The 11,285-nt window shown below is 36.8% G+C and overlaps 1 protein-coding gene across 1 annotated transcript; it reads left to right on the forward strand.

The window, feature by feature from the left end:
* Positions 1 to 1,982: 1,982 nt before the first annotated feature.
* On the forward strand, positions 1,983 to 10,127 carry LOC120774570. Its single transcript, XM_040104303.1, has 6 exons — positions 1,983 to 2,128; positions 4,054 to 4,151; positions 4,357 to 4,598; positions 4,950 to 5,161; positions 5,251 to 5,351; positions 7,711 to 10,127. Exons 1-6 carry the CDS (start codon positions 1,983 to 1,985, stop codon positions 10,125 to 10,127), a joined length of 3,216 nt encoding a protein of 1,071 aa, XP_039960237.1.
* The last annotated feature ends 1,158 nt before the right edge of the window (positions 10,128 to 11,285 follow it).

Raw genomic sequence — 11,285 nt, forward strand, 5'->3', positions numbered from 1 at the left:
GTGGTGGTTGTGGTTAAAACCCAAATGCGGGAAGAACTGACCTTGTCAGTGGAATGTGGAGTTGTATTGCAACAGTGTGCCGGACCCAAAGCACGGAAAAGGTTTTAGATGGGCCTCGAACCCGACCAAGGTGGTTAGTGTGTCCATGACACATTGCCAATTGGTACTGAAAATGCTTGGCATTCTCAGGGCGCTGATCAACGCATTATTTTGATCCGCTGTGCTTTTGAGCGCCGTGGAGTAAGGCTGTCGTCAACAAGTACCCACGTTAAACACACCGGATGTTGTCAACAGTGAAGTGGGAGGAAATATTTCGTCTTATCCTCGGTCACTACCAGACCCATTTGCTTCGCTTCTTTGTCCAATCTGGAGAAAGCAGAACTAGCGGCGCGGTTATTATAGCCAATAATATCGATGTCATCGGCGGCAAGATTTGGCCGTAGATTTTCCAGTCCTGAAGCCACACTGATAAGGTCCGATCAGTTTGTTGACGGTGGGCTTTAATCTTTCATACACTACGCTCGATAGAACCTTATATGCGATGTTTAGGAGACTTATCCCACGATAGTTGGGTCTCCCTTTTTGTTGATTGGGCAGGTCACACTTAAATTCTAATCATCGGGCATGCTTTCAGAGAAGCATATTCAACAAAGAAGCTGATGCATGCTCCTTATCAATTCACTGCCATTCAGCAGGCTGGAGAAGTGTTCCCTCCATAATTGCTCTCGGCATCAGTTTCTAGATCACCTCTTTAGGTTCTACAAGAGTAAGGTCCTGTCTTGACACCAACTGTTGGTCGTTGCGTAGAATTGTCGAGTAGAGGCAATGACGATTTACGCCAATTTTCGATGGCCCGGTGCAGCATTTCTGCGGAAAATTCAGCTACCATATAGTGTGCTGAATGTTCTCTTCGAGCTTTCGAGAAATTAACGCGTTGCCAAACTTTGCACGCGATGTATCCATGTTTAGACGTGACGTACGAGGATTTCACGCACCCTAATATCGACACTTTTGTTTGTTGACGAAGCCATTAAGGCAGAAATGAGCCTCAGAAGCCCGTTTTTTGCGAGAAGAGCTCTTACACTAGCCACCGGAGAACGTGAAATTGCGTAATAATCTTAGACAATTTCCAAGCGTGGTACGAAAGTGAAACGTGACATGATGAAATATCAAACAAAACACACTGATAAAATTTGACACACATATACATATAAACAACCATGGCCGCCACGCGCTGTCAAAAGTTTGACCACTTTGTATAATATACATACCTAAGTATATACATACATACATATGTACATATATAACTAAAACGGAAGCTTCTGGTAAATTTAATAAGATTAATATTTGATAATATTATAATTATATTCCAGCAAAAATATGAAACTTTGGTGAATGGCACAATGCCAATCGAATCACATTTACACAAACACCTGGCTGAACATCTCAATTCGGAAATCGCTTTGGGTACCATAAATAATCTGGAAGTAGCCATGCAATGGATGCGTTCCACTTACTTCTACGTGCGATCAATGCAAAATCCCTCATATTATGGATTAGAAGAAAACACCGATAAGGATATTATTGAGCACAAACTGGAAAGTAAGTTTCAATTAAACATAAGATCACACTAAAACATAGTCGTGGTTTGAAATGCCTTGAATTGACAATATTTTACTCCTCCAGAGCTGTGTTTGGTGCAAATACAAGAGCTTCAAAATGCTGGTCTCATCTCTAGAAACCCACAAAATGAATTAGATGTGCAGACCACCAATTATGGCAAATTAATGGCTAAATATTACTTATGCTTCGAGACCATGAAGCTTTTTCGGCAGGTTAGTACAAATTGGTGGAATGAAAATCATTTCTTTTACATACGCATATTATAATTTTATTAATAATAGATGTGAATATCACACTTATTTTACTAAAAAAAATTATTTTATTTCCAACAGATTCGAGGCGATGAATCATTTTTAAAAATGTTTGATCTAATTGTGCGCTGCAGAGAATTCAGTGATTTTACACTAAGAGTTAATGAGAAGCGTTTGCTGAACGCGCTAAATGATACGCCATTAAGATTTCCCCGCCTCGGGCGTATCAAAACACGTGAGGATAAAATTTCATGGTAATTTATTAATGATTCGTGAAAAGTGGGCAATCCCGAAGGTTGTTATGAAAATGCACATATTTTAACATATACGAGGGTGGGTTAAATAGAAGCCAAAGGTCTTAAAAAATTTTGTAAATATTTCTTCCATACTTTTAATTTCTATCTCTAAAAAAATGTTGATCAAATGGTTGCGTCTGCCCTGTTTCTGCTTAAATTAAAAAAAAAATGGTGACATTCAACGCTTCCGAATAGGTCATTTAAAAAGAATACGTAGAAGATAACATATCATTCGAAGCGCTTCAAACAAATAAAATAAAATAAATTAATTTTTTGAAATTCTCGACACAAACTCTGCGTTGGAGTTTTTCTAAACACTTATTTAAGGGGCAGTCCCAGTGTGACAGCCTAAACCAAGGCGATTTTTGAGAATTATAATAAAAATTACTTTACAAAACATTGACAAAATTGACAAACGGTTTGCCATCGGTTCCAATACAATTCACCTTTGTTTCATCGCTCAAAAGTACTATTTTCCAATGTATTTTCATTTACTCATTCGTAAAAAAAGGGGCATCAATGAGAAGCTTTCGTAGAAGTTTACTGAATACATTAAACTCAAATTCCTCATTTATTTCAGCCACAAACTCTCGGTAAGATTTAAAAGGACCAGCCTTGCTTTTTCTGATGTTGGCTTTATCAGCATGTTCCGTTGTTTTACGTACAGGTGCTTTTCGGATTTTTTATTTTTCAGCAAATTAGAATCTCTTTTAACAAAATGTATAGCGTTATGCACCATTTTGCTCGAACAATTCATAACTTTGTCAATCTGAGTTGAATTGAATTAGCTATTTTCTTCCGATGAGTCCAATTTTTGATGACCCGTTTGAGCATTTCGATAGGTAACTGGCGAATGACTCGTGTGCTGTTTGCTCCAAGACCTGAATCGAAGCGGGATTGTCCGCATAAATTTTACATATCCCCACAGGAGAAAGTTTAACGGTGTGATATCACATGATCTTGATGACCAATCTATCGACCCAAAATGTGAAATTTTCTGCTTACCGAATTGTTTTCTCAATAAATCCATTGATTGATGCTTTGTGTGGGAGATGGCGCCGTCTTGTTGAAACCAAATGTCGTCGAGATCACGATTTCAGGCATAAATAGTCTGTTAACATGGCGCGATAACGGTCGCCAGTGACGTTTACGTTCTCACCGGCATCCGCCTTACGTTCCACCGCCTAACAAACCACAGAAAACCGTTTTTGTTTCTAGAAAAAATGGCAGCTCTTGAATCTCTTCAAGTTGCTCTTCGTCCCAAATGCATTAACTTTGCTTGCTTACATACTCATTGAGGCAAAAATGGGCCTAATCGCTGAATAAAGTTTGACTCGAAAACGTCGGATCTTCTTGGAACTTTTTAAGATCCCATATAGTGAAGCGATGCCACTTGAGAAGGTCGAGCGGCTTCAGTTCTTGCGCAAGTTGTATTTTGTACGCTTTCAAATTAAGATCTCGACGTAAAATGCGCCAAGTCGTTCCAAATGTCAGTCTGAGTTGCTGTGAACGGCGGCAAAACAATTTTTAAATTTTAAACTAGATGTGCTTTTCAAACTTTTTGGGCTTGCCGTTTACAAATTTCTTAATTCAACATGATTATTTTTTTATTTTTAAACTAAATGGAACAATTTTATATTATAATAATAACTCTTTTTCAACTTTAATTTCAAAAATTTTGAAATTTTTTTTGAATATCTTATTGTAATGTTTAAAATTAGTATTATTATATTATCTCCCACCCTCGTATCAGTCGCATTTTTTCACACGGAAGCTAAACGCTTCAAAGCTGCAAAGTGTGGCAAACCATATTACTTTGTTTAATATCTTATTGACGTTGTATTAAATATAATTTAATGTGTGATAATTTTTCTAATTTGCAGCTTGTTGCAAGCGGTACTTGGAAATATACCGATCGCCTTCCCGACTTTGGCGCAGGAATCGTTGAAAATGTTACGCATCGGTGATCGCATTGCTAAATGTATGGCTGCTATTTTTTATTTTACCACTTATCAGCATAACGAATGCTTTTATAACTTCATTTTAACTATGAAATTCTTAGCGCTGTTAAATTTACACATTTAAGTTTGCAAGCATTTTCATTTGTGCATTCTTCTTCTATCACTACATTCTCAACTACTCCTTCATATGTATTTATAAGTATGTACAAAGATGTATGTTTCTAGGTCTAATGGAGTATATGCGCTTGTCGGAGCATCAAGCGCATGCATTGCATTTGGGCCGCTACAAGGCGTTATTGCATACCGTGACAATCGCGAAATGCTTCCACGCCAAGCTGTGGGAAAACTCGGAGTATGCAGCGAAACAATTGCAGAAAATCGGTGCCGTTTACTCAGCTCAGCTGGTGTGTGCTGGGAAAACTACATTGAAATCATTGGGAGCGACAGACGCGCGCACCATTGAAGCGGTAGGTGCAACAAGGGAAAATTAACTATTGCTCTGTTTGCTTGGGCGCTCATAGATACTTACCGTATTTGTTTTTATACTGATGTATATACTATGTACATAGTATTAATAATATAGCAGGTAGGTAGGTCACCCGTACGGTAGCTATCTGTCGTCCACCTCAATTGTTTACAAACCTATAATTATTTTACTCAAACGACTGCAATTTGTGTTAGCAATGAATTATATTTGCGCCTTTTTGTCATCTTAACGGTTTTTCTAATCTATTTTGCAGATATGTCAGTATGTATTGTTTGTTGAATTAAATTTGTTTTGTTGGCTTTTCAACTTATCTTACTGATTTCATTGATAGATACTGAACAAATCATATCCCTTTGGCGATGAGATATTGCAAAATTTGCAACAAACCTTCCCTGAATATTCCCTACAATTGACGCGAGATTCACAAAGTCTGGTGCGCGTCTGTGTGCGACAAGTTAATGGGGCTTACATTTGTCATGGTATAAATGCCTTGCTTATTGTTGGTGATTCCGAGAATCAGCTGCTGCTCTTCATTGAAGATCTGTAAGTAATAGTGATCAATATACTCCCTTTTTATATATATATAGTATGTATGTATGTATTTATTTATTGATTTTTTCTTCGAATTGCAGCGATTCATTGCTTTTGGAGTACGGTTGTTTTATGAAAACCATTAAATTACCAAATCCTGATGTTGAGCAGCTGTATGCACATGTAATTCATGCTACATTAGGTAATTTTCAATTCATATTCAAATATTTTATGTTAAAACTTAAAGCTTTACAATAAGTGATTAATGTCCTACGAAAAATAACGCTTATATAAATTGAGTTTATGCCCGCAACTCAGAGGTAGGGTCATGGAAATTTTAAACCTCTTTCAAAAAAAAAAATTATATGAATCGTTTTTTTTAAGACATGTCGTATATTCGATACTGCCAACTTACCGGTGCTAAAAGTATTATTCGAATATGCCACCAACTCGCATTCGATTTTGAAACCTGCGTACAAGTATCGATCGACATATTTTCTCAGTAACAATTCAAATTTGTTGAGACATGACTGTCTTGTTGGAAATAACTGGCGTCGATTTCATCAAATTCTGGGGAAAAAAATTGGTCAGCAACAACTTCATTTCGATAAAAGTAAGCTCCGATGATACTGCCACATCACAATTCGCACCAAACGGTAAATTTTTGGGGATGCAATTAAGTTTCCTGAACCACACCAGTATTTAACCAGACCCAAGAGAAGAGCTTTTACAATAGCCACCGGAGAACGTGAATTAGCGTAGTAATCTTGGATAATTTCCAAACGTTGTACCAAAGTAAACACACTCTCAAAGTTTTACACAAATCCGTAAACCAATATGGCCGTCACAAACTGTCGAAATCACGTTATCCCTATGTTCCGAGAGGATGCTTAGTGCGAACAAGGCGGAGAAAAAATAATTCCTAAGGCTTTTGTCGTGAATACATGTATGTTATTATTGTAATAACATAAAATAGTTTTCAAATATTTATTTTTGTAAATTGCTGCCGAGTTAATATTAATTTTCCTCATAAAAATCCGGTTTTGAACCAATTACATAGAACGGAATTTCGACAAATAGCTTGTTGGAGGCGATCGACAAGTAAATGCCAAACTATTCAAAAATGATGAATTTTCCACTTTTTGGTGAACAGCCTTAGAGCCTGTTTAAACTTTTTTGAATTTATTCTTTTCAAAAATAGTTTCGTTTGATTAAGCAAGAGAATAAACTGGTATCCCAAACTGGACTATGTCTGGCTTATTGGCCTACAAGATTAACCTAGCCTAACCTCCATTTGGCGAAGTCCAATCACTTGTTATCAGTAAATATCCAATTTTCAATGACTCGTTCCAGCATTACGACTGGTAACGTAATGATACACGTGATGTTTTGTTCCAAGGTCTGAATCGAAACGGGATCGACTGCATAGACTTTACATATCCCCACAGAAAGTCTAACAGTGTGATATCGCACCATCTTGGTGGCCAAACGACCGGACCAAAACGTGAAATTATCTGCTCACCGAAATATTGTCCTTTAATTGATCCCATCGGAGAAGTGCCGCCGTCTAGTTGAAGCCAAATGTCGCCGAGATCACGAGCTTCAATTTCAGGCATCAAGTAGTCGGTTATCATGGCGTGATAACGGTCGCCATTGACGGTTACGTTCTCACCGTCATCATTTTTGACCACTGGCAGCTCTTGAATCTCTTCAAATTGCTCTTCGTCCCAAATGCGGCAATTTCGCTTCTTTACAAACCCATTAAGCCAGAAATGGGCCTCATCGCTGAACAAAATTTGGTTCGAAAACGTCCAAGCGATGTCGCTTGGGAAGATCGAGTGGCTTCAGTTCTTGCACAAGCTGTATTTTGGACGCTTTCAATGTAAAGTCTCGATGTAAATTGCGGCAAGTCGCCCCATGTATCCAGGGGCGAATCCACGGGTGGGAATTGAGGGATTGAATGTCTAATTAAACGTTTTGGGAAAATCTTGCCCTGAAACAAAGAACTGCAAAAAATGAAGCTCAAAGCAGAAGTAGCGCTTTCTCAACAACCATGGAAAATGAAAATGACTACGAGAACGCAAGTGCGTTTTGCCTTAGAAAGCCTCAGCACTTCCGATAATGATATATATCCGTCGATTCATATTCTCCTTCACGTACTCTGCACTTTGCCAGATACAAATGCTAGCGCTGAACGATCCTTTTCTTCTTTGCGCCGAATCAACACATGGCTGAGAACAACGATGCTTCAGAAAAGATTGAACGGCTTAGTACTCCTCAGCATAAACTACGAAATTTCTGTGGAACCAGAATAAATAATAGAAAGATTTAGTAAAATGAGCAAACGCCGTAGTGCTGTAAATTAAATGTTGAAACATGTATAAAAAATGAAATTATACTTTAAAGTAAAACATTTCTTAAATCAATTACAAATTTAACAAAGATTTACAGAGAAAGTATCAGCTAGGAATTTTTAAATAAAATTATAGTGTAAATTTAATTTACCAAAGACACAATTCTAGAATAAGATTCTAAATCACTACTCTTTATCTTTCTTTCAGTTGGGGCTGATGTGCACGAGACATTAATTTTAAACGAACGTGTCATGGAATCAACAATTGTATCAAATTCAAAAAAGTCCAAAAAACGAAAACAACAAACAAGGGTAACTGCTAAATGCAACAAAAAAGTAAAACCAAACTTATCCAAGACTATTAGTACAATTTGCGATACAACGACTAACAGCACATTGGCAAACAAAAATAAACTTTCCTTAAATTTAAAAAGCTTTACTTTTTCAAAATCAAAACTTAGTAACGACGCCATTAAATTGAAGGCAGTTAAAGTGGAACAACACTTTGCACAGAGTAAAATGAATTGCGCAAAGTATCTTAATATAACGGATACTACCACAAATGAAGAATCATTTAATACTACATATAAACAATCCAATAACAATTCAACGCTCGTGCAAAGTAAATTAACGCAATATTTCACACAAAGGAAGCGTGTTAAGGATAAATCGTTAACTATGCTAACAGAGCGAAGTGCTGATGAATGTGCCGTTAGCCACATGCAAGACAAATCCGAAGTAACTCTAGATAGAACGCTAGATACGACTTTGTTAAAATACCAGAGACTTCTAAAGCAACGTGATCTCGATTTTGACAAATTAAGGGAAAGCCAGGGTAAACAAGAAAGTGAACGAGATTTAATAGTTATCAATAATGCACCAGGTCAAAAAACGTCGGATACAGTAGAAATTACAAAGCCTGGTGCTGAAGAGTGTGCTAAACTACCAATTTACGAAGCAGAACCAAAAAATGAACAGAAACCTACAGTGCAGCCTTCCCTTCGTGCAACAACACCAGAATTACACGATCTTTCTGCGTTCTTGGATACTCAGAAATCAAGGCAATCTAACGAAGAAACACAAAAGTCGAAAAACGCTGAATGTCTTGAACTTTCTGCGTTCTTGGATACTCAGAAATCAAGGCAATCTAACGAAGAAACACAAAAGTCGAAAAACGCTGAATGTCTTGAACTTTCTGCGTTCTTGGGTACTCAGAAATCAAGGCAATCTAACGAAGAAACACAAAAGTCGAAAAACGCTGAATGTCTTGAAATTTTGACAAGCTGTCTAGTAGCAGATTGTAGTATTTTAAATGGTACACAAAATTCTCTGCTGTTGAATACACAAAACACGAGATCTAGTAGTGAAGAAGTACAAAATAATAACCCCGTTAAAAGCACTGAAAAACCAACACTAAGAAAGGCACCAATTTCATTTCTCGACATTACGAAGAATAATGAACAACTTTCAAGCTTTTTCGACAAGCCAAAAGATAAAACAAACAATTCGTTCGACTCCTCAGTGTCAAATTCAAGAATATTTAACTGCGGCGTCTCCAATATGATGCAAAAAGAATTTGTCAGAGGTAAGGCTATGTCAACTAATAACGAAAAGCCTTTAGATCTAACAAGGAAATCCAATTATTTAATTAGCCCTTATAAAAAGAATGTCAAACATTTAAAAGCTACCAAGTCAACACTAATGTCTCAACATACTCCGAACACAAACACTGTTAAAAGCGCAAAGGTCCCACGCGGTCATCTGAAGTATCCAGAAGAAGACATCGGCGTCCTAGATCTGTCACGCAGGTCTGAAACTAATTTGAATATGTCGTGGTGCGACAGCAAAGCAGTATACGAAGTGTCTGCTGGTAGCATAACGCTGACCAGCAAAAGTTCCGAAGTTCCACTAAGGAACAGTCAAAAAAGTATTGAGAATTACATACTTTGTTATAAAGTAGCTACCGCTTATGCGCGTCTCAGTGAAAAAGAACGTACAATCGAGAATTTTAAAACCCTTTACAAACGTGTGGGGCGCACCAGTTCCGCTATAGATTATATAACCTATAAATTGAGCCACAGTAGCATTAGTCATGATGAGGAGCCGAAGGCAGTGCCAGTGCAGAAATCAGTGACCAGACACTATATAAAGAGTGCCATGGTAAATTCTTTAGAAAAAAGTGAACTACCCTTGAACATGTCTAAAAAGTTGATTGTGGAAAAACAAGTGAAAAATGTGCTAAATAGTGATAATGTCAAATCAACCGCACCGGTATTACGGTCCAAATTTACAAAAATAAAAAATAACGAAGAAAAAATGTGCCCGAAACTTTCGAACGGGTCTAGAAATCCAGATACGTCGTCTAAGTTTCCAAATCGTTATCGCTTGCAGTTAAATGAAGTGAATAGTGAAGCGAAGAACGCTCAATATATTAACAATGAGGTGATGCATTTAGTGCTCAACATGAAGTGTGACGCTATTGTCGCTGAAGAAACATATCAAACTCTGCCAGATTTGGATTACAAAGCAATCGAGCAAAATATACAACTCAACGAAACGCAAAGTTCGCCGAGTATGTCATTCGAGGAATATTGCAGCTATGTACTTCAAACGCCGACTAAGTAGTAAGTCATGCAATAATTTTTTAATTTCTATGCTGTTATATATCCATATTATGTACTTGTGTACCCTTTACGAAAAATAACGATAACCCAATTTGAATTTCAACCTTGCATTTTATATATTTCTTTTCGTTTCATTTAAAATACCAAAAAAATATATACATATGTACATAAGTACGAAAGCCAAAAAAAATGTAAATATTAAGCACGTTTTAAGCAAAATAATAAATAGTCCCATCAGATCCTTGATCATCCTCCTGCTTCCACTAATGTCAAGAAATCAAATAATTTTTTCTTTCATATTCAATTCAAATTTGTTGTAAAGAGCACTTGTATATTTTGACGTCTAGCACTTCTAGATGGAATGTATTAAAGAATCTATGAAAATTGCATATAGCCTTATTTAAAAAACTGAATATCTCGAGAAGTGTTAATGATGGCGATTTTTACCTTGGAACTTTTTTATAGCAAATAAAATTTCCTACAAATTTGTCATTTAAATTTGTTCTGTAGCTCTTGTCATTTACGAGATAAATACAAAAAAAATGCGAATTTCATGGAAAAATCAGGTTTAGAGCCCCGTACTAGCTCACTTTTGTAGAGTGAACAATTCTGAGAAATATGCGTCTAAGGTCAAAGCGATGCCATAAAATACCTCAGATCTGTAAGAATTTAAAGATAGAAACTCACGATTGTAGTGTATTTTCTATGGGAAATTTTTACAGGCCTTGGTACAGTTCTTAATGTTAATATTAAGGGCTAAAATTTTTAGGGAATTTTGTTTAGGGTATTGCCAAGGTTCAAATAGTTCAAAAAGAAACACCCTAATATATATACTATATATATATATATATATAGAGGCGGATTCAGAGGGAGGAAATGGAGTAAAACATGGCTAAGGACGAACAAGCTCCAAGATAGATTGATCGGCCTGGCGTTGCTGCACACGCAACCCAGTAATAAGATGCTGATATTTAAAAAAATATAATTAATTATTTATTACTTCGTTTGCACGCTACTCACTGCCTGGCATTGTGACAAAAAAGCTCCCGGAAATTGTAATTAAACTCTCCGGGTAAATGATATTTGTATTTTGCTAACTTGGTAGGACTGTCCTAAAGTATTATGCCAAATGTGGTGCTTGAAATCCGTCAGGCAAGTG

Source organism: Bactrocera tryoni, chromosome 4 (assembly GCF_016617805.1).
Source record: "Bactrocera tryoni isolate S06 chromosome 4, CSIRO_BtryS06_freeze2, whole genome shotgun sequence".
Classification (NCBI taxonomy): domain Eukaryota; kingdom Metazoa; phylum Arthropoda; class Insecta; order Diptera; family Tephritidae; genus Bactrocera; species Bactrocera tryoni.